The 25,153-nt window shown below is 38.5% G+C and overlaps 1 protein-coding gene across 1 annotated transcript in view; it reads right to left on the bottom strand.

The window, feature by feature from the left end:
* The window catches only part of LOC309620066 (uncharacterized protein C1orf87), a gene marked incomplete at its 5' end in the record, with an annotated part of 104,814 nt that overhangs the window by 53,865 nt on the left and 25,796 nt on the right, over window positions 1-25,153 (bottom strand). Inside the window, 5 exon segments of the mRNA XM_082376078.1 lie at window positions 374-471; window positions 7,643-7,795; window positions 7,799-7,832; window positions 11,514-11,652; window positions 12,991-13,195. Of these exon segments, the coding sequence (XP_082232204.1) occupies window positions 374-471; window positions 7,643-7,795; window positions 7,799-7,832; window positions 11,514-11,652; window positions 12,991-13,195 (629 nt within the window).

Below are 25,153 nucleotides of genomic sequence, written 5' to 3'. Positions count from 1 at the left end.
AGTTTGGAATCCCTCTTCTTGTTCAGTAAACTGAGCTTACCTCATTTCCTTCTCTCAGGAATCACTGTTCTATGCTGCCTGATGTCCAAAGTCTGAAAAATATTGCTTCATATATTTTGTCCTATTTTTTGGTTGTTTAGGGTGAAATGGTAAATCTGATTTACCATTTACCAGTAAACTGGAAGTGGAAGTTTACTGCTTTTGTTTTTCTATGACCAAGAAGATCCTCTGTTCTTAATATAAGCAAACATTCCTTAACTCTTTCTTTAGGTGATAAAATTGATTGCTTCATACATAAAACTTCTAGCCTAAAGACAGATCTATGTGTTTGGTAGTCTAATAAAGGACCGTGTGAATAAAAAAATTAACTTACTTTATTTTGTCCTGGTAACCCAAATCTTGATGGTTAAGCAATGTTTCCAGAAGGCTCAAAGTCAAATATAATCCATGTTTCCCACATATAGCCCTGACCTGCAGATAAGAAAAGATTTGAAATTTCAATATAATGAAATTAAGATTTGAATTTCCCTCCTATAATTAGAACTTATATAATTTGGACAAAGAATTAATAACCAGGAGTGCATTATACCATTAAGATACCATTTAGGACAAGAATGTCCCACTGAATGTGCATCACCAGCAAATTTTTAGTTGCTTGACACAAAGGTATAGTTCATTACTCAGAAGTCACTGAACTTTGAAATGCTGATCTTACATTTTTGTCAGCCATGGAATGGGCGGTCCAGACCTAGAAATTATACACCCTTATTATATAAGTAAATTACAAAGTATTTTTGTACAACTACTTTGATTTACCAAAGAAGCTTGTTGTATTAGTAAGGTTACTATCACTATCTGTATTTTATATATGAGGAAACCAAGGCTTAGAGAGATTAAGTGACCTTCTCAATGTCACATAGTTAATAAATGATGAAACTTAGTCTAGAAACCAGGTACTCAATTAATGTTTGTGGGATGGATGAATGAAGGGTCACTGCAGTTTCCCAAGTACTTAATATTTTCTGAGTCCAGCTGACAAACCAGTTCAGTTCTCAAGTTGGTGGGTGGGTGATACTTAGATTCAAACACGTCAAACTTTTAGGGTTGCGATAGTATGCGTTCTGTGTTTAGCATAATGTTTAAACATAGAGACTTAAGAATAAAACATGACTAATTTTGAATACCGGTTATGCTGCCTGTGATTTGTGTGATCTCAGGAAGTTACTGAACCTTTTTATTCCCAATTACTTCATCTACTAAGTAAGACCAGTATTTTCTACTCCTCAAGAGAAAATAAGCAGTTAGAATAATGCTTGGATTTTAGTAGGCATTTGATTAATATTTGTTGAAATGAAGAAAAGGAAAGGAGGGAAAAGGAAGAAGAAGGGATATAGAGGAAAGAGAGAAGAGAAGAGAGGGAAGGAAAGGAGAGAAGGGGGAGCAAGAGAACAAGAAAGAGAGAGAGAGGAAGAGAGAGAAAAAAGAAGGAAGGGAGGAGTAAAGGAAGGAAGAAAGGGGCAAAGAAAAGAAAAGAAATGTCTAATTCAGGGTTTGGAAAAATTGTAGCTACTATTATTATTTTTAGAGGAATTTCCATACACTGACTGTATTAAGCATGTCTTTTTATTCTGATGCTTTGACATCATGGGGCCTTGCTGACCCTGGAGAGACTGCCTCTCCCCTAGGGCTAGCCAATTCCTAGAGATAGTGAACGACTGGCTTGCAAGTGTGTCTTTCATCTGCAAACCAACTACTTCTTTTATTGAGGCTCTCACACTTGGGCCACTATTTCCATGTCCTAATTACTCAAGGGCCAAGTGCTAGGCAACTAGGAATGGCCCTTATGTCCCAGAGCCCACTGAAATTATTCAAACTAGCCAATCCTAAGCCTTCTTACTCTTGTCTCACGCATCCCACAATAAAGGCTCTTGCTCACATTTTCCCTCATCCTCTCTGCCTCCTAACCTCCTGGTGCTTCTCCATGTGGCCTGTGCAGTGTGCCATTCCCCTCCTCCTGGGAACTGAGTAACAAACTGTCTTTGCAATGGCAATCACCTCCTGATCTGTTGGTCTGACCGTACTTGAATAATATAACCTAGATTTTAATATAGTGACAAAAAGCTAATCTTCATTTGTCTTTATGCAAGGAAACAGCCAATCTGGGTTAGAAACTTGCACATGTTACTTACTAGCTGTAGAAGAGTATGTCAGGGAAGGAAAAAGATCTATTTAAAACATGAAAAAAATGAATAATAGTTTGCCAGAAGAAAAAGGGGTTGAGTATAATTCCAGGCAGAAGAAAAGCATGTGTAAATGATGGGTGAGAAAGAGCATGGTGCTTTTAATAAACTGCATGTATTTTGGCATAATTCACCCTATTATAGTTTTATACCCCTTTTCACTGGGCAGTAAATATCTGTTCATGAGAGCTCCTCTAAAAGACAGTGGTTTACTGAGGGCTGGAATTGCGTCTCCTTCATTTTCCTATCACCATTCCTAGCACAGTGTTGAAAAATAGTTATTGAATAAATGAATACATGGATGAATTAGGAATGAGTGAATGAGTTGAAGGTCCTGAAGAGTGGAATGTGTATGGGCATAGGTTGGAAAAAAATAAATTGAGAGAGGTAGAAATTAGTCACATTATGCCATTTTACTCAATAAATAAAAATCGACTTGTCCTCATGATTAGAGCATATTAGTGTATTTTTAAGCATCAATATTAAGAGGTTATTCTAAAAACACTTTATTTACTTCTGGCAACACTGAGTTTTGCTCCAGGCTAAATGAAGAGCAGATTAGAAATAGTACATCAGGGTTCCTAGAAGCAGATTGATTGATAGCTGCTAAGAACTGACTGCTGACAGTTGTGGAAGAGCAATAGAAACATCTACCAGAAAATCCTGGCAATTTAGTGTTATCTAGGATTATTTTAAAAATCCATATTCATTAGGATTTCCCTTGTTCAATAAGAAAATGTTTGGCTATGTATAGTTTCTTCTGTTCAATAACGACATTTAAAAAATCAAATGTAAATAAAATATTTACATTATTTAGGAAATGACATGTAAAATAAATATTCATTTCCTCAAAATGCTCCTTGAGAGAGTGATGCACAGATGCTCTCTCAACTTCCTCCCTTCCTATTTATGGTTCCATTTGCATTTTACCCCATCACTCTACTTAAATTGTGTTTACCAAATCATTAGTAACTTCCGCAGTTTCAAATTTAATGAATACTTTTCAGTCCTGATTACAGATGATCTCTTTGCAGCATGTGACATCGCTGATCATGCCATACTTCCATAAATCTATTCTCTTGGCTTTCTTGACCACTGCCATATTTCTTTTGATTATTTTTAGTCTCCTTTCTTGGCTTGTCTTCATCTACCTACTCCTTAAAAATGGGTGTCCTCCTCAACCTTCCCTTCTCACTTTCCATTATGTCTTTGAGTAATCCTAATTACTCCCAAGGCTTCAGCTCCATACTGAAGACCCTTAAATCATTTAGCTTTAAGCTCTCAACCTACATCAACATGTTCAAAACTGAATGCATCATCCTTTCCTTTACCTCCCCAGCTACTGATTTTCTGTTTCCTATCTCAGAGAACGGTGCCACCACCTACCAAGTTGCTAAAGCCAGAACCTTGGGAGTCATTTTTGATTCCTCTGAATTCAGGACCCACGTCTAATTAAGTCACCAAGACCTACTTTTCTATCTCCTTAATATCGCCATCCCTCCTGCTACTACCCTGGTCTAAACCCCCATAATTTCTTGCTTGAATTACTGGAACAGCCTTTTAAAGGTTCTCTCTGCCTCTAATTCTTCACATTCTATTAGAGTGCTCTTTTCAAATTTCAAATTTGATCATATCATTCACTTGTTTAATATCCTTCGATGATTCCACTGGGGCTTTAGGATAAAGTTCACACTTCTTAGAAAGACCCTTCAAAAACAGGTTCCTCCTTTCCATTCTAACATCAACTTGAGCAGCATCTCCCACCGTCCCCAGCCACCATATATTTACTGTGTCCTGCCTATATGAAATGGCTTACAGTTCCCTGAATTAGCCATGTTCTCTCTTACTTCAGTGACATTTCACATTGCACCTTTTACCTAGAATACCTTTCCTGTCCCTTCCTCTGCTCTCCCCCAGTTCTTTGCCAAATTCACACGTCCTCTAAGATTCAGTATTTGCATCATCTCCTCTGGAGTTTTTGGGTGAGGCTAGGTTGGTGTTCCTTCTCTGTGTTCAAATTTACTGCCATCACTGCATTTTACATATAGAATTGTATCATGTTTAAAACATTACCTTTTCCCTGAGCTCCTGGAGAACTCTAGAACTGAAATCATAATAGTTTGTTGTCCTTAGTATCTTATCACACAGAACACATTGAGTGATTAATATGTTGAATGTAAGAATAAACATGCCATATTGTTCAGAAATCTGGCTATTGCTTTGGAAGAAGGGAATGATTTGAAGCTAGTAGAAACCATTTATCGTTTTAGGGCAGAGTGTACTGATATAGAAACAACTAAGTACAAAAAAGGAGCCTGGCAAACTGCAGAAGAATGTCTTACAGTTCTGGTCACTTGGTAAACTAGTGTCATAGCTGTAGTCTTGCCATGGGAGTGAACCTCACATTCACAAGCCCCAGATCCCTAAGTAAAGGGACTCCCTCTTGATGATAATGAGAGAGTTGCATGAAAATGAAGCAAGAGTAATTAGAGGTAGAGCAACCTGTGTTCTAGCAGCTCCTCCTGGCAGGAAGGTCTGCGAGTAGTTTGGGAGGTCTTTGTGATGTAGAGCAGAAAGAGGATGAAAGAATATGGATTATGTATAAAAGTGTTAAACTGAGCCTGCATGCTTGGAAACTTCTTAGGTTCTACAGACTATTCAATCTACACCTGATTTGAATAATGGTCAGGGAAGTTAATAAATAAATGTCTGTGGATCCATGTTGCCTCAGGAATTCTTCCTGAGCCATCATTGTGTCAAAAATGTGATAGAGGAACAGAATGAGTGAGTCCACAGAATGAGGATGACAGATATTAGATACGTTTTTATACTTTTCTTTGAGAATGGCGACAATGCCATTGATTCGAGTGACAAAACCCATAGATCACCCTTCAAAACTGCATTTATTTATCTGAGAAGAGGCAGATGATATCTGAACTGTCTGAAATATTGGCTGTGAGGATGTGCTCTTTTTCCCCTCTGGGCACGGGGTGCATAGATTTCATGAGAAACTTAAGGAGGTCTGTGAAACCCTTCCAACTCAGATGGCCTTTCCCAGTGTCCTCTGAAGTCCTGTGTCCAGGAACAAGTATGTTGGGGTGCAATCTCTGCTGCTTGCCGTGTCCAGTGTCTGTTGGGCCTCAACTTGTCTCACATTCTGGGGAAACAGAATTCTATTTGCCATGCCTCCCAGAACTGTAATATACTTTGAGTGAGTTCCAGATGTCTTAAGAGATGCCAGATGGCTCATGAGAGGCAGACCAGCTTCAAGGAAAATGTGCCCTATTTCCTTGGATATGAACCACAAATTTAAACTTTCAGGGCCAGCTCAGGGTGGAGGACATTCAGGGCCCGCTCTGATGGCCAGCGTTCAATGTGGCTATCACTTGACCCTGGGAAAGGTCTCCCTCCTTAGGCTATTTTGTAGTGATAATTTCACCAAACACAGATTTTTTTTTTTTTTTTTAATATAAGGAAGGGAAACCTATTTACTGAGTGCCTCATATATCAGACCATATATTAAGTACCTTTACATACTTATCTTGCTTAATCCTCACAATAGACACAGGAGGTAAGGAACCCAGTTTTTCCAGGTGGAAAATCTGAGGCTCAAAGAGTTTCAGTAAATTTATTTTGATTTTCAAGTCATTTATACACCATTCTACCAGGGCATCTGAGAACATTCAAGCTTCACTGATGCTGTTATGAATTTTTCAATCTAACAAGAAATGGTTTCTTCTTAGTCAATTTCCACTGATCTTCTCAATAACATAATAAAGGCCATTTATGATGTGTGGAATCTCCTGTAGTGTTGTCTCCCTCTTCTAGTGGAACAGGCTTGCATGTTTAATATTCATGTATACAATATACATGCACACACACATGTACACACTATCATGTGCTTTGCCTTTGCATGGTTAGTTTACTGTATAAATGAAAGCACAGAGAAAGCTACTTCTGTCCTAGAATAAGAATCCATTTTCAGCATGTTGTGTCCTTGCTTCCTTAGTAAACATCTCTTGTTCTTCTGAATTCTCTGACTCTCTCAATTCTTAACCCCTGTTTACCTGGATGAAAGGCATTTTCCAATCTTTCCTATAGGATTTTTTTTGGGGGGGGTGTCTGTAAATTCCAATTCCTTCTAGTCCTCTGGAATTCTAACTCCTGTATCCTGGACTCCTTCCAAATATAGCCTTCCAGATATATTCTGCTTATTGGAGTTCCAATTCTGTGTCTCAATTTCCAGTATTCTTCTGTATTTTGAATCCTGGCTCTGCCTCTTGTTGGCTGTGGTCCTTGAGAGATTCAGTTGGCTTCTCTGAGACTCCATTGTTGTTGTTGTTGTTTTGCATTTATTAAATGGGCATTATAACATCTACCTAGATCTTGTACTTATTTGTAAGTGTTAAATGAGTTAATGTAAGTAGAGCATTTAGTGCAGTGTTTGGCACTGTAGGAAGAACTCAGTAAAGCTTGGCGGGGAAAGTTGTTGTGAATGGAATTGCAGTAACAGTGGTCATTATCCAAGGTAACCTCATGACTGGAGTTTGTCTGGCTAAAGACAACACATGAGTTAATATGGTTCTGGATCCTCTTTCATGAAACATATCTGCACTGTTAATTAATGCTCCCAAACAGCTTGCTAATCTCTGTCAGCAATAAATCACATCAGTCCCTACAATTTGGTGTCCCTAAGGAACAGAGTACCACCTGCTAACCTCACTGGAAGCTGGTAGAGGGTGTTAGAAATGAACACTTGGCCTTAGAAAAATATTTGTTTTCCATTGTGAAAGATTATTTGGTATTGTCATATTGTCTATTGTTAGCGTAAAACATAGCCCAGTGTAAGTAATGCCTGGACCAATTCTGCACATTTCACAATTCCTTTTCTCTCTTGTTTTTCTCCTCTTGGGCACAGAAAACAAACAATTGTGAAATGTAATCCACAGGCAGAACACAGATCATAACTGTGCCTTCTTTTTTTTTAATTTGAATTTTTATTTTAGTGTCTTCTAATCACTTTTAAATTTCTATTAAACAAGATATTGCTTGATTTCCAAAGGGATGGCCAATTTATCATATAAGGGATTAGATGTAAAAACAGGAAGAGGAAATCTTTTACTGTAAACATTCTGTTTTCTTTAGCACATCACTTTCCTCCTGGTTGATTGAAATTTGGGAAATGATTATTAGACTTACACAATAAATATTGAACTTACATTATATAAATGCTCCTAGAACCTACATAGTATATATGCATTCCTACTTTCAAAGCTAGTCAGTTATGTATCTCAGTATGTATTATTCTTAGTGAATAATATAACTGTGTCTTCTTACTATAAACCTAGTGCTCCGAGGTAGCCTTCTAGAGATGACTGAATCTGAAATCTAATTTTGGTTACCTTGGGTGGGGGGAGGTAACCAGAGAACGAGCGATCTCCTTTTCGAAAACTCCGGTTGAGATTCTCCATGTTGAGTTTGCCCTTGGTTGCCCTTAGTGCCATCTTCAAGATCTCCAACAGGTGGTGGTTCACTTCTGACTGGGAGTTGGAGTCTTAAGGGGCAGTACTGCTTGGAGAGGCAGGAGAAAGGCTGTGAAAAGATTATCCACTCAAAGCTGTATGGTTGATTCACTTTGCTCTACAGCAGCAACTAACACAGCACTGTAAAGCAATTATACTCCAATAAAGATGTGAAAAAAAAAATGGTTCTGAAGAACCTAGGGGCAGGACAGGAATAAAGATGCAGACGTAGAGAATGGACTTGAGGACACGGGGAGTGGGGGGAAGGGTAAGCTGGGACGAAGTGAGAGAGTGGCATGGACTTATTATATACACTACCAAATGTAAAATAGATAGCTAGTGGGAAGCAGCCACATAGCACAGGGAGATCAGCTCCATGCTTTGTGACCACCTAGAGGGATGGGATAGGGAGGGTGGGAGGGAGACGCAAGAGGGAGGGGATATGGGGATATATGTATATGTATAGCTGATTCACTTTGTTCTACAGCAGAAACTAACACACCATTGTAAAGCAATTATACTCCAATAAAGATGTTAAAAAAAAAAGCTGCTGTGTGCTTTCACACCACACCTCTCACCCCAATACATACTGTGGAACGAGAGGACCCACCTAGTAAGGCCTTCTAAATCTGGGAAAACTCGTCATGGGACTACATGTGGAGATTGCATAGATTAACTAAAGTCTGTTCCACTCTAGTTGAGTCCCACAGTCTGTTCTCCCAGAGGTACCAACCAATTGAACTAGAACATAGACCAAAACTTGTAATCCACTAACTCTTTTTATCCAGGTTAGAAAAACTTAGAAGTGACCATAGTAGTTTACTTTTCCTGCTTGATCTTACTTTTCTTAAGCCCAGATAATTATTGATAACAAATCAAATTTCCAAACTGTCCATCGCCACAAGCAAAGCAAAGCAAAGCAGATCCTACCAGATCCCTGTAACCAGGGAATCTATATAGAAGGAAATCTTGAACCAGGTGAACTTCCTGCATTATCCTCGACTCTGCTCTTTGTATCTGGAAAACCCAGAAAATGTTTGGGAACAATCATTTAATTACCGTCTGGCATGCAAATGTAAGTAGTTATTAAAATAGTGTATCTAACTGACTATTGTTACTTTAAATAATTGGCAAAAAAACAATAGGGTGATGAAATGTTATAGTCATTTATTTTGTGAAACTAGTTTGAGATGTTTACTCATTTAACATTCAAATGTATGTGTCCTCCCAGATCCAAGCTGCACTATCTTCTCCACAGTGAAGCTTCTCCTTATTTCCACTCCCTCAACTTAAGTGCCACTTCCCTAGAGGGACATTCCATGACATCCCCCAACCTCCACTCATGTAAATCAGTTTCCTTTCAGTGGTGTGCTGGTAAATCTTTAACGACTAGCTCTCCAAGATAAAGCCCTAATCTGTAGCATTACTAATTTTCATGGTGCCAATACTCTCACCATGGCTGATTTCAAACTGCCAATATGATGTCCCTGAATGAGGAACTGGGAATTGAGGCTCACCGGCGGCCTTCCTTTTGCTCCAGAACCCCCTGCTTGAGAGACTCTTTCATAGTTCTTTGTTCTTTTCCTTAGTAAGTCTCCCTCAAGTTGCAATTGCTTCCTTATTCTTTCAGCTGTTGTTTCCTGTCTGACCTCCTCCCTAGTAGACTGCTCCGTAAGACGTGGGCTGAGTCTGTTTTGCTCCTACATCCTGTGGATCTTGTGCACATTGGCCTTACCAATCTGATGTATCTGTCCAAGATTTGAATCAGAAGTTTTCCTTCCTCTTTCCTTTTCTTGCAACACCAGTTCCTGTGGGTAGGAATTCATAAGGTTTTGGCCTTCGGCTCAGCACACGGAGTACTGAATGGGCAGGTGTTATATGGAACCCATTTACTGCAGCTGGTGGATTTCATAGCAAAACCTGCTGCAGGAGTTTACTTCATCTGGTCCAACTTAGGTGATGAGAGCCATTGCCACTGCTGCTGCCACTGGTGATGCTGGAGGCTTTTTAAACATCACAGAGTGCCCCATATAAGGCTCTACCTGATGGAACCGGGGAGGGCCTTTTTCTGAGCTGTACATTAATTAACAAAGAGCCTGGATTAATTACAGGTCATCAGTCCTGCACTTCCATAAACACACTGTCTGGTTTATATAGAGCAGCACCTTCTCTGATGAATTCAAAATGATGTCTTTATGCACCTTTTCTACACAGTAGATATCCGAATGTCCCTGTGAGTGAAGTGATGCAAGCTCTCTGGATAACTGGAGTGCCAATGACATTCCACATATTTATTGAGCATCTCCCATGTGCCAGGAACTATGCTAGAAGTATGCTGGACACTGAGTTGGCCGGGAAAGATACCATTCCTAACCTCAAATGTCAAAGAAGTAATTACAAGCACAATGACTGTTATAAAGGGAAAGGGCTATGGGGTCATATAGCAAAGAGATATAACCTAGTCTAGGGCTCAGGAAAAGTTTTCTGTCTAGGATTCGTAAGACCCATATCTGCCAATAAGTGGCAATATGTTCTGGTGCATCGTCTACTACCCTTCAGGGCACAAATCTCACTATCTGTTCTATATGAAGTGTGGTTGCTGATTATTAAATATTGCCAGGGCTTTACAGCTCTCAGCAGGGCAGTTGCGCCAAGTGATAGTTGACTGGTGTACCCACATGGCAGCATCACTTTCTTTACCCCTGAGGGAGAGACTGGGCCTTGCCAATCTCTGAATTCACTGTGCTCAGCAAAGTGTGCCTGGCAAGCAGCTGGCATTCAATGAATGTGTGTTGAGTGAAGTACTGCAGTCAAAAAGGGCACATCATAGAAAGGAATCAAGTCTATCACTTGGCCCAGGGATATTTTTATAGGACATTGTGCCTTTTTCCTAGAGTGAAGTGATACACTTCTATGCCATGGCTCTTAACCACTACCTCACATTATTTGCAACGGGAAAGAGTGTCTTCTGGTAGGATAGTTTAAAATAGTAAAAAACACTTATATAGCACTTACTATCTATCAGGTACTATTTTTAAGAACTTTGCATTGACTAACTCAGTTCCTCTTACAAATCTATGAAGTGAAAGGAAATCTATCATTGTTCCCATTTTACAGTTGGAGAATGGAAACACAGAGAGGGTTAAGTGACCAGCCAAATGTTGCAGAGCCACTAATGGGCAGAAACAGGAATTGAGCACAGGCTTCTGTCAATGAAGTTATGCTCCTAACCACTGCACTTTGTCATTTTTCGTGGAGAACACAGAGACTATCATGCTTTACTGTGCCTCATTTCTAATGCTATTCCTCACATCCTATTTTTACGTTGAGTCATTTCTTTCCTTTGAGATTATGTAAAGGAATTTTTGATTTCTGTGCCTCAAACCTTTCTCTGCTAGTGCCTGTAACCCAGGAGTTCACTGACCGAACATATTTCTGGAATCATACTGTATGAACTGGAGCTCCCCCCCGGTATACACTCATTTCTTATTTCATAATGAGGTTCTTCATTTTCACATGGCAACTTCATAAAAAAGACACTTGCTTGACGTTAAGAAGCTGGTAATTGTTGCAAATAACTTTCTATGCTGGCCTGAGTACAAGAGAGAAAAAAACTATAAGCAGAAGCCAACTGTTGGTGAAGAGCAAAGTGATTCTGCATTAGGTGAAGTTTTCGAGTGTACGACCTCCACAATCCCTGCCAGCTCTTGAAGTCTACAAACACTATGCCCACAAAAAGGGAGAAAAGTACCTCTGATGGCTACCACCCTGAGTTTCTTTCACCTTGCTGTCCTCAACTCTTTTGTTTTGCTGTGGATCATCTGAAGCTGCAACTTTTAAAAACCAGAGTAGCTTTTCATAATTCACCTGAAAATTAAATATCAAACAGAACATCCCCATTTAATTTACATGTAGGGGAAAGAAGATGCCTGCTGAGATAAAATGTATTTGGAAAAGTTTTAGCATTAAAAGTGTTAAAAACAGGTTTTAAAATATAATAATTATTAGTGCTTTTTTTTACCAACTATTCATTTTATTTTCCCTTCTGGACATACGGTAAAATAATACTTCCTGGTTGTCTTGTGGTTGAGTAGGGTGATGACCAGTTCTGGCCAGTGAGTTGTGAGCAGAAGTGACATGTGCTACTTCTGGGCCGAGGATTAAACTGCTGACATGACACCCTCCAGGTCTCTCTTCTTCCCCTCTGCCATCACTTTCAAAAATCCTACAGAGTGGATGCTTCATCAGCATGGGTTTGGAGCTAAGATGATGATGGTACTGAGAAGACCCTGGGGTGGACTCATTATGAAAAATAAACTTTTATTGTTTTGAGCCACTGAAACTTTGGGGCAATTTGTTACAACAGCATAACCTAGCCTCTAGCTTCTCTCTCTCACACACATCTCTTACATAGATATATTCAACAGATATAGTCAGATTACTTAGGGGCAAGGCCTTATTTACCTAGGTGAAAAACTCAAGACTTTTTTTTTTTTTTTTTTTTTTTACATAGGAAAGGACTAAAAGAATGTCATCATTTCCATTGCTGGGCTGGATGACATGCTAGGGACTCTGGTCTGGTGGGCAGACAACGCCAGGGCAGTAGAGGGTGTAGCACGGGGATGGGAAGCCAGATAAGGTCCTGATAGAAACTAGATCTCAGGCTGGAGAATTGGCTTGAACTGAAGATTCAGAGAGTTTATACTAATAGGTTGATATTGTATTGCTAAATACTTCTCATAAATATACAACTGATTCTATTTTCACAGATTAGGGATGGGCAGGAGATAGAACTAACATTTATTTGAGTACCTACTAAATGCTAAACATGAGACCAGGTAATTTGCATTTATTATACTACTAAATCCTCAGATTAGACCTATGAGATTGGTTTTGGCCTGATTTTCCATCAACACATGCTCACAAGGGATTTATCCACTGGTAGTATTTCTTCCTATTTTAGGATATTTTCCTTTAGCTTAATGTGTATCATCTGTCTTTTACATAATTTTTTGATTATATGAGAATTTAGAATAACAAATCTTAGAGACCCATTGGATCTGGGAGGAGGAAGGGGGAAGTAAGATGCAATGTTCAGGGGAATCATTTGAGGTTTGCCTGTGAACTCCTCAGGGAAGCTTCCTTGAAAGCTGATGGGACATGTGGAGTGTGGTGTCCACCAGTCCATGCTCAGACCTTCTTATTATCTGTTTCACATCAAAATATACAGTCAACAAATAATACCCCTTCAACCACAATAGAAAACAGCCCAACAACTCTTAGGATACACACATTGGGTTGGTCAGAGCTGCCCCTTGCCATCTGTTCTAAGGACGAGTCTCTAAGGTTTCTCCTGGGGAGGCCATGGATATAGGACAGGGACTGGTCTCCAGTTGGTACAGAGCTGCAGTAGACATTTTCCTGGTTGGGAATCTTAAAGAAACAGACAAATGGTAGTAAGGATCAGAAGGGGTGGGTGAAGAGAAAGAGAAAAAAAGGGAGGATATGAATGAGTCAACAAATTCTTTTTTTTTTTTTAAATAAATTTATTTATTTATTTATTTATTTTTGGCTGCATTGGGTCTTTGTTGCTGCGCACGGGCTTTTCTCTAGTTGTGTCTAGCGGGGGCTACTCTTCGTTGCAGTGCTTGGGCTTCTCATTGCAGTGGCTCCTCTTGTTGCGGATCACAGGCTCTAGGCACGTGGGCTTCAGTAGTTGTGGCACGTGGGCTCAGTAGTTGTGGCTCGCGGGCTCTAGAGCTCAGGCTCAGTAGTTGTGGCGCACGGGCTTAGTTGCTCCGCAGCATGTGGAATCTTCCCGGACCAGGGCTCGAACCCATGTCCCCTGCACTGGCAGGTGGATTCTTAACCAGTGCACCACCAGGGAAGTCCGAGTCAACAAATACTTAAAACACATTCACAGTTCCAAATGACTTCAGCCCATGTGGTCATTGAGTCATTGAATCCCCACAGAAGAGAAAGGTTACCTCAACATTAACTTCATCATTATGCAATTAACACAAGTTTGATAAATAAATGGACAATTAGACACTTTTTCATTTGTGCAATAAAGAAGGTGTCTGTGACGAAGAAAAAATAGGTAGACCATAAGGTGTTTATAGGCAAATGGAGGGCTATTATTAGAGATAGGGCTATCTTTGGGCTGTTTCAATTAGCAGATTCAAGAAGGGCAGCAAAGGCAATTGTGAGCTTTGTCAAGAATGGAATAGAAGAGATTAAAACACCCAGAATATTACACCCCCAAGAGCAATGTTATTAAAGGCTACAACAGAATAAATGATGGAACAAGGGTCAATGATAAAATCCCATTCCCTCATGCCATGGTGTATGATGTATTAATAATGTTTTTTATTTTCTGTATTTTATGATGGTTTGACATCTTGGGGACCTTGCTGGCTGGAGGAGACTGCCCCTTCAAGGGCTAACTAATTCCTAGAGATAGTAAGCAGCTTGCCTGCTAATACATCTTTAATATGTGAACCAACCAATCCTAAGTCCATATCTCCAACCACCTCCTTTATCTAACTCTCACACACCAAGCCAATATTTCCCCTGCCCTAAGTCTACCCAGGTCCAGATATCAGACTGGGGACAGCCCCTCTTTGGGCCTCCAGTGGGCCCAAAGCCCACTGGAATTGTTCAAACCAGCCAGTTCTGGTCTATTTACCCTGCCCTGCATTACCTTTCCCATGGAAACCCCAGTAAAGGCTGTGGCCTGTGCTTTCCCCTCACTCCTCTGCCTCTTGATTGACTCTGGTGCTTCTACATGTGGCCCTGCATGGTGTGGCATGCCCCCTTTTCACTGGGAAATGTAAATAATACATTCTTTCAAAGGCAGTTGCCTCTATATGTGTCACCTTGCCATACCTGATTAAAATAAAATCCTGGGTACAAATTGAATCACATGGCTATTTTTAATGTCAAGTAATTGAAAGGAGACATTATCAGAAGGATCTGAAAACTGTGTCTGTACTTAATTGATAGTTATATTGAATAACCTATCAGTATGAATAGCAACCTACAGATGCTGTATAGTCATGAAATATTTTAAAGAAAATTCAAGAGGGTCTCTAGAGTGGGCAGAGTGAGCAGGAGTGGCAGAGGGTTCTAAAATAGGCATAATAATAACAAGACATATATTGGGCACATACTCTCTACAAGGTACCGTATGAGTACTTTGTTTATATCATTCAATTTAATCCGTACAACAACCCTATAAGATAGGTAGTATTTGTACCTTTTTATATTTGGAATGCTGAGGCTTACAGAAGTTAAGTAACTGTATTCCTTCATTTAAGAAATATTTATGGCTTGCCTAGACTAGGCCAGGCACTGTGATAGGCCCTACAGTGAATAAAACAGATATGGCCTCTGCTCTCACAGAGCTTACAGATGATGAGAGGCATGGCAAGCGACTGTGATAGTACACCATGGGATGGTAAGGGACACTATTAGAACAGCCCATGGGTCCATCTAACCTGGACTTGGTGGTCCAGGTCTGGAAGCAATGACATTTAAGTCTAGGCTTGAAATATGAGCTAGATTTGGATAGGCTAAGGAGTGGAGACTTCCGTGATAGACGGAATGGGAATAAAGGGGAATAAAGAGGAGAAGAGAAGAAGGAAGAGTACAGGAAAAGGAAACTGGATGTAGAAAACCTCAAAGGTGCACACACGTGCCTAAAAGAGAGTAATGGATGTTCTCAGAGCATCACTTAAGTTTTTGGAAAGACAAAAGGCAAGGCTGGAGAGGGAGGCAGGAGAAAGGAGGTGAATAGCCTTAACTCTTGTTAGTATCTGTGCTTTATCCTGAGGGCAGTGGGGAGTCATGGTAATGTTTTTAGTAGATCTAGGACTAGGCTAGACTTGCCCAAAATTTACTCCCTAGTAAATTGTGCAGATAAGATTTGGGCCCTGGGCTTCCCTGGTGGCGCAGTGGTTGAGAATCTGCCTGCCAGGGCAGGGGACACGGGTTTGAGCCCTGGTCAGGGAAGATCTCACATGCCGCAGAGCAACTGGGCCCGTGAGCCACAACTACTGAGCCTGCGCGTCTGGAGCCTGTGGTCCGCAACAAGAGAATCCGCGATAGTGAGAGGCCCGCGCACCGCGATGAAGAGTGGCCCCCGCTTGCCGCAACTAGAGAAAGCCCTCGCACAGAAACGAAGGCCCAACACAGCCATAAATAAATAAATAACTAAATACTTAAAAAAAAAAAGATTTGGACCCTGCTTTTCACCTTTCCTCTGGGATGAGAACGATTCCACAGTCCGTCCACAGAACAGTTTCATTCTGCAAGGTATTTAGTTAGGTATTTCAGACATAGTGTTCTCAGAACAATACGTTTCTTTATAAATTACTTGTAATATAAAATATTTATATTTTCAGGTACATATAAATATTTTCTGCCTCTAAGAATTGATACACTTCTATATTATAGTATTCTAAAGATGCATTTATCAACACTTATCATTCTCATTGAGTCAAGGTGTTCTTTAGTCCCTTTATTCCCATTTATTCACCAAATTTATTGAGTGCCTTTATCTTTGGCACTAGAGATACAGGTGAACAGGACAGGTATGATTGCTGACTGCCCCTCATAGATCTTTTGGCCTAGACATTACAGACTAAATTTTATGGCCTTGCCTATGGAAAGGGGAAAATATATTGTGCTCCCAGGAATGCTGTGAAGAATGAATGCCATAATGTATTTTAAATATTTTGCATATTGTACAACTATATTATGAATTTGTTTGCTATTTTTTGTGTATCTCCTTCCAAAAGATCTATGAGGGGCGGTCAGCAATCATACCTGCCTTGTTCACCTGTATCTCTTGTGTCAAAGATAAAGGCACTCAATAAATTTGGTGTATAAATGGGAATAAAGGGGACTAAAGAACACCTTGACCCCATGAGAATGATGTGTTGATAAATGCTTCTTTAGAACCCTATGAAGGCCAGAACTCTCTTGTATCCTGCTGACTCCCAGCGTCAAGAAAAACACTGAACTTGAAGAAGAAACCAAGAAAGTGTCAGAATGATGACGATGTCTTGTTCAGGCCAAGGGCACGCCAGGCCTCAGGCTTCTCCTTTCACTGATATAAATCATCCTGGGCTGTTTTTCAAAAGCAAAGAGTGTTCCTAAAGTGTCAAAGAAGATAAAATGGGAAATTCTGATCAAGAATCACTATGTTTCTGACTTCAGGAGTTGTCAGAGTACCTATAAAGTCTCTGATACTACAGCTTTCTCTCATTTGTTTTACTTTGAATCAAAAAATACTGCTTGGGAATGGATGACACAGTAGCCTGAAATAACTTTGAGTGATGCTAGTTTTGTAATATTGACCTCAAAGAATCGGTACAAATGAAGCACAGAAATTTAACACAGATTCAGCAACTGTCCTTGGGCGTTAGAACTTGAAAGTGTTGGAAGTGTAAACAAGTCTTTTGAAGAGATGGCTTATAAATAAAACTATTTTTAAGTGGTTATATTGTAGAAGACATGAATACTCTGCACCAAGACAAGTGAACACAACAAACTGTCTTAATATTAGGCAATGGATAGCTGTGACTTGGGTGAAAATTTAGAGAGACAGCATTAAATGCAGAGTTGAAAAGTTCTATTTCTTAAATAACTTAGGCCAAGGTCTTGATGCATTCTAGAAGGCTGCTAAATGGCTCAAAAAAGGACACTAGTGATAATAACTACAACCATGAGAAAGATGCATGTAAAATATTTGATAGTTTTTGAGAAATGTAGAATTGAAAAAATAGTATTTCCAAATTTATATATATATATGATTTTAATATATACTTTAAACATATTAATACAGTAAATATTAGAGTTAATCATTTGGCTTATTTATTTTTGTAAAATTTATATTTTATTTAAATTTTAACTTCTAATTATGGAAAAATTTACACATAGGCACATGTAGCAAGAATAGTATGATGAAACTCCATAAACTCATCACCAAGCTTCAGTTATCAACTGAAAACCTTGTTTCTTTATATCCACATCACCCCCCACCAGAGATGACGTGAACCCCAGGCAGTGTATTATTTCATCTGCATTGTTTTAGCATGTATTTATAAAGCAGTGATTTTTACAGTGTGGTCCTTGGGTCACAAGCCTCAGTATCACCTTGAAACTTGTTAGAAATGTGAATTCTCAAGACCCACCCTAGACCCATTGAATGAGAATTTCTAGGGTTGGGAGCCTAGAAATCTGTGTTTTAACAAGTACTCCAGTAATTCTAATGCACAATAAAATTTGTGAACCACTGACCAAAGGATAAAGATTCTTTTTAAACATAACCACAATGACATTATTACACTAAAAAATTCCTTATTAACAGTAATTCCTTAATATCATCAACTACCTAGTGAGTGTTCAAAATCCCCCAATTATCTGATAAATAGTATTATTAGTTTGTTTATTCAAATCAGGAGCCAAATAATATCCACATATTGCAACTGGCTAATATCACTTACATCTTTTAAAATTTCTAGTTCTTCCTGGGCTTCCCTGGTGGCGCAGTGGTTAAGAATCTACCTGCCAATGCAGGGGACATGGGTTTGAGCCCTGGTCTGGGAAGATCCCACATGCCACGGAGCAACTAAGCTCGTGCACCACAACTACTTAAGCCTAGAGGCTGTGCACCACAATGAAGAGTAGCCTCTGCTCGCTGCAACTAGAGAAAGCCCGCATGCAGCAGCGAAGATACAATGCAGCCCAAAAAAAAAAAAAAAATTTCTAGTTTTTCCTACCCCCCCACCACCTTTCTTTTCACATTTTTTCCCTTGTAATTTATTTGTTGAAGAAGCTGAGTTGTCTGCCCTGTAAAGTTTTCCACCGTCTGGATTTTGTTGCTGTTTAACAAATTGGCCCATATAATTCCTGTAAAACAGCAGTTAGATCTAGAATCTTGATCACAGTCAAGTTCAATCGTTTCATAGTTGGTATATTTTCCCATGGAAGCAAATGCTGTCAGGTTGTCTTCCTTTTTGTGTTATTCACAGGCACTGATAATCATTGCTTTAGTCCATTTTTTTTCGTTAGGATTTTAGAAAATAGTGGTATTCTCACTCTACTATTACTTCTCATTTATTGGTAGTAATATTTCTCTAAAGAGAGACTGTCCCTTATCAACCATTATCTAAGATACAGTTTGTGGAGAAAAGGCACATTGAATAAATGCTTGATTCTTTAATGCACTAATTTAAAAATTGTTTGTCTCCTAGCTTTCTTCAGAGGTGACCAATTGTTTTTGTTTTTGTTTTTAAAAATCACTGTAAACTTATGGATTTAAACATATTGAATGCCTTTAAATCTATTATAATTATTATTTTTATTGATATCCAAAATGTCCCACTTTGACTAGTGGGAGCCTTTAATTTTTTTTTTTTTTTTAGTGGGAGCCATTTTAAGTTAGATCCTGAGTCTTTTCTTGACAAGTCTTGGAAGGTCTTTGGTATCTACATTGTTTTTGGGGTAAGCAGATGTTACAGGCTCAAAGCTGGAATCAGCCTTTAGAATTTACTGAACACAATGCAGGTGGTAGGGTGCTCATTCATATGGGATTGTTTCTACATTTTTCAATGGACAAGGCTAGGAAATGTATTTTTTTTTAAAAAAAGAGTTCATACTGATATTTCCAAATCAGATGTAGGAGTATAGGAGTTTTATATTGTCTCATCAATATTATAGCTATATTTCATTTCTCCTACACTAGAAATTCCAAGTCCCAAAACCATGAAGATAGTGTCTCATTTGCTTTATCCCCCAGTACACATACAGAAGAACAATATCAACATAATGGTTACTGAAAACCTTTAAAGGTATTTTTTCAAAAAAATTTTCCTTAGAGTATATACCCCACTAGAGACATACAGTGAAGTCATTATGTTTTAAAGTTATTTACAATAGTTCCACGTTCTTTGGTTTTGCTGTCAATTAATACATAGGTTCATGTGGTAGCTAGTCTCCAAGGCGGCCCCAGCGATCCCTGCCTCCTAGTACTCATGTTCTTGTGCAGGCCTTCCCCTCCACACTTAATTAGAATTAGTCTGGATAACCAATGGAAGAACACTGTACAAGTGATGGTATGCCACTTCTGAGATTAGGTTATTAAAAAGACATTGGGGCTTCAGTTTTGGTTGTGCACACACACGCTCTCTCTCTCTCTCTCTTTTTCTGGGATAACTTATCTTGGGGAAGCCAGATACCATGTCACAAGCAGCCCTATGGAGAGGCCCAAATTGAAAAGAGACAATATCTCTGGTCACAGCCAGCAAGTAACTGAGGCCTCTGTCAATAGCCACTCAAAGGGGCCTAGAAGTGGATCTTCTAGCCCTGGGTAAGCCTTCAGGTGACTGCATTCCTGCTGACATTTGGCATGAAATTTCATGGGAGACCTTGAACGAGAACTACTCATCTAAGCCATTCCTGGATTCTTGTCCCTCAGAAACAGTGAGAGAGAATATATGGTTATTGGTTTAACTGGTCACCTTTTCAGACAATTTGTTATGCAGCAATAGATAACTAAAACAGACTTACTTTATTTTGTTTTCAATTTTTAGGGCTTGAGTTTTTTAAACATTTAAGTTAGTTTTATATTTATGTGAAATATTTAAATAGTTCCAAAGCCAAATCTACAGAACAAGATTTAGTCAGAGATTTGTGGTTTCTATTCTCGATCCCTCCATTATATTCCCTCTAGTCCCAATAGGTAACCATTTAAAAAAAAAAAAGTATTAATTCCTTCATTTTTAAAAACATAAGCAATAATAGATATTTAGATGCATAATCTACATACTTTTCTTCACTTTGCTTTTGTTTAATTAATAGTATATCTAGCTATATTATTCCATACAATGATATATAGTATGGATATATCCATACAATTATATATATGTATATGTGTGTATATATATGATTCATATATATAGTGATATTCTTCATTACTTTCTACAATTTTATTAAAGTTTTTATAATACTCCATGTATGGATGTACCTTAGTATTTTCAACCTGTCCCTTGTTGATGGAAATTTAGGTTGTTTACAGTTTTTGATATAATAAGTAATGCTGCAATGAATACCTTCTACATAAATTGTTAAACATATTTCCAGTATACCTTTGGGATAGATTTCTGAAAGTGAGATTTTCATGTCAAAAAATTCATACATAAGTAGTTTTGCTGATTATTGCCTAATTTCCTTCCAAAGTGGTTGTTCCATTTTAAATTTCCTCTACCTTCTAACAAAGTATGTTGTCAATTTTCTGGACTTTTGCCAGTGTAATAGGTGAGAAATTATATCTCAAGGTGGTTTTTTTTTTTTTAAACGTGATGATCCAATTATTTATTTATTTATTTATTTATGGCTGTGTTGGGCCTTCGTTTCTGTGAGAGGGCTTTCTCTAGTTGTGGCAAGTGGGGGCCACTCTTCATCGCGGTGCGTGGGCCTCTCACTATCGCGGCGTCTCCCGTTGCGGAGCACAGGCTCCAGACGCGCAGGCTCAGTAATTGTGGCTCACGGGCCTAGTTGCTCTGCGGCATGTGGAATCTTCCCAGACCAGGGCTCGAACCCGTGTCCCCTGCATTGGCAGGCAGATTCTCAACCACTGCGCCACCAGGGAAGCCCCTGCAGTTATTTTGTATATTAATTCCCTGATCCATTTGGAATTCATCCTGGTATACATCATTACATGTATAATATGTGAAGAATATACACGATTTAAAATTTTCTCTGTGGCTAGATAATCCTATATTGCTTACTAAAAAGTATATTTTTCCCTACTAATTTGTGATGTCATCTTTATTATACACAAAATTGCATATGCCATTGGGTCTATTTCTTCACTTTTTTTTTCAATTCTATTAGTCTCATCTATTTATGTGCCAAAATAACACTATTTTAGAGACAGAGATTTTACATTTTATATCTGGTAATGCTAGCCATGTACCCACTGCTTTTCTATTCAGGGTTTTACTGACTATTCTTGCTTGTTTATTATTTCAAATTAACTTTATAACCAATTTGACTATTTACAAAACAAAAATCTGATACTATTTTTACTGGAATCACATTAAGTTTATAAATTACCTCAGGGAGGATTGACATCTTGATTTTGTTCATGTTTTTTCCCATTCTTCAGAATTGTGGTAAAATACACATGACATAAAATTCATTATCTTCACCATTTTTAAGTGCGCAGTTCAGTAGCATTAAGTCTACTCATATTATTGTGCAACCATCACCACCATGCATCCACAGAACTCTTTTTATCATACAAAACTGAGACTCTATACCTATTAAACAACTGCCTATTCCCTCCTCCCCTCAGGCCCTGGCTCCACCATTCTACTTTCTGTCTCTATGATTTGACTACTCTGAGTATCTTGCATAAGTAAACCATACAGTATTTGCCTTTTTGTAACAGGCTTATTTCACTTAGCAAATGTGAAAATTATCCGTGTTGTAGCCTGTATCAGACTTTCCTATATTTTTAAGGCTGAATAATATTCCATTGCAGGCATACACCACATTTTGCTTATCCATTCATCTGTTGATGGACATTTGGGTTTCTTCTCCATTTTAGCTATTGCGAATAATGCTGCTATGAACATGGCTGTACAAATATCTCCTTGAGACCTTCCTTTCAACTCTTTTGTGTATTACCAGAAGTGGACTAGCTGGACCTAATGGTAATTCTATTTTTAACTTTTTGAGAAACTGCTGTACAGCGGCTGTACCATATTACATTCTCACCAACAGTGCACAAGGGTTCCAATTTCTCTACATCCTTGCAAACATTTGTTATTTTCTGGTTTTTTTTTTCCTTTTTTTTTTTTTTACTAGTAGCTATCCTAATGCGTATGAGGTGGTACCTCATTATAGTTTTGATTTGCATTTCGTTAATGTGATAGTGATGTTGAATATCTTTTCATGTGCTTATTGGTCATTGTGTATCTTCTTTGGAGAAATGTCTATGCGAGGCCTTTACCCATTTTTGAATCAGGTTGTTTTTTTTGTTGTTGAGCTTTAGGAGTTCTCTATATATTCTGGACATTAATCCCCTTATCAGATATATGTTTTGCACATATTTTCTCCCATTCTGTGGGCTGCCTTTCTACTCTCTTGATAGTGTGTTTTGATGCGCAACATTTTAAAATTTTCATGAAATCCAGTTTGTCAATTTTTTATTCTGGTGCATGTGCCTTTGGGGTCAGATCCAAGAAATCATTGCCAGATCTAATGTGAAGGTTTTTCCCTATTTTTCCTTTTAAGAGTTTTATAGGCTTAGATCTTATATTTAAGTCATAGAGTCATTTTGAGTTAATTTTTGTATATGGTGATCATACTTTTGTATGCAGATATCCAGTTTTCCCAGTACCATTTGTTGAAAAAACCGTCTTTTTCCAATTGAATCATCTTGGCATCCTTGTCAAAAAATCATTTCAGGCTTCCCTGGTGGCACAGTGGTTAAGAATCCACCTGCCAATGCAGGAGACACGGGTTTGAGCCCTGGTCCGGGAAGATCCCACATGCCACGGAGCAACTAAGCCCGTGAGCCACAACTACTGAGCCTGTGCTCTAGAGCCTGAGAGCCACAACTACTGAATCCATGCGCCACAACTACTAAAGCCCGCACACCCTAGGGCCCATGCTCTGCAACAAGAGAAGCCACCACAATGAGAAGCCTGTGCACCACAACGAAGAGTAGCCCCCACTCCCCACAGCTAGAGAAAGCCCACGCACAGCAACGAAGACCCAACGCAGCCAAAAATAAATAAATAAATAAATAAATCTAAAAAAAAAAATCATTTCAGCATATATATGAAGGTGTATTTTTGAACTCCCTATTCTATTCCATTGGTCCATATGTCTGTCTTTATGCCAGTACTATACCATTTTGATTATTGTATCTTTGCAGTTAGTTTTGAAATCAGAAAGTATAAGTCCTCCAGCTTTGTTCTTTTTCAGGATTGTTTTGGATATTCAAGGTCCCTTGAGATCCCATATGAATTTTAGGATGAGTTTTTATATTTATACAAAAAAGGTCATTGGGATTTTGATAGAAATTGATGATGTTAATTTTTTCTGTACAAGAATATAATAGCATGCCTTTCCATCATTCAAATATACTCATGTTTTTCAGGAGTATTTTATATTTTTCCTCATAAATGTTTGGACATTATTTCTTGTTCAGTTTATACCTATGTACTTGATTTATTTATTAGTTAATTTAGTTAAGTATCTATTTGCTATTGTAAATGGTGTTTTCCATTTTATTTTCTAACTAGTTTTTGTACATACGTATGTGTGTGTGTGTGTGTGTGTATATACATATATATATATATATATATATATATATATATATATATATATATATAAGCCATTGATTTGTGGATATTGATGCTATAACTCTATTTTGCCAAATTCTCTTACTGTTCTTTTTTTAAATAAATTTATTTATTTATTTATTTATTTATTTATTTATTTATTTATGGCTGCGTTGGGTCTTTGTTGCTGCTTGTGGGCTTTCTCTAGTTGCAGCGAGCGGGGGCTACTCTTCGTTGCGGTGCAAGGGCTTCTCATCGCGGTGGCTTCTCTTGTTGCAGAGCATGAGCTCTAGGCACGTGGGCTTCAGTAGTTGTGGCTCACGGGCTCTAGAGTGCAGGCTCAGTAGTTGTGGTGCACAGGCTTAGTTGCTCCATGGCATGTGGGATCTTCCCGGACTGGAAATCAAACCCGTGTCCCCTGCATTGGTGGGCAGATTCTTAACTATTGGGCCATCAGGGAAGTCCCTCTTACTGTTTTAATAGTTTCTTCATTAGAAATTGTGAGAGTTTATATATATAATCTTACCATCTGAAAAGAGATTTTCCTCCTTTTTAATTATTATGCCTGTGATTGCTTTCTCTTGTTTAATTATATTAGCTATTACCTCCAACATAATATTAAAAACAAGTAGGGATATTGGGTACTTTGACTTCTCCTGACTCTAATGTGAAAGCCTCTAGTGTTTCTCCATTAAATAATATGTTGGCTTTGGGTTAATATATAGAGAGACGCATTTTGGAAACAAAAATGAATATTCTCAAGGAATTTACAGACTCATGGAAGGAGATAGACAAGGAAACAAACTATTTTAACAGTATAACAACATCTGCCATAAGGGTATGCACAGATTGATATAGATGTACCTTAGAAAAGGCAGTTTTGGTGGTGAGACAATGATGTTTCTTGATAGACCTGATATCTGTGTTGAGACCCCGATGTAATTAGGGGTTAAATAAAGAAGGAGGGAAGAGAATTTCGCATAAAAGTAATTGCATGGTCAAAGGATAGGAGATAAAAAGAAGCAGA

The sequence above is a fragment of the Balaenoptera borealis genome (genome assembly GCF_965194805.1).
Source record: "Balaenoptera borealis genome assembly, chromosome: 1".
Taxonomy (NCBI): Eukaryota; Metazoa; Chordata; class Mammalia; order Artiodactyla; family Balaenopteridae; genus Balaenoptera; species Balaenoptera borealis.
This window is presented reverse-complemented; position numbering and strand designations above follow the sequence as displayed.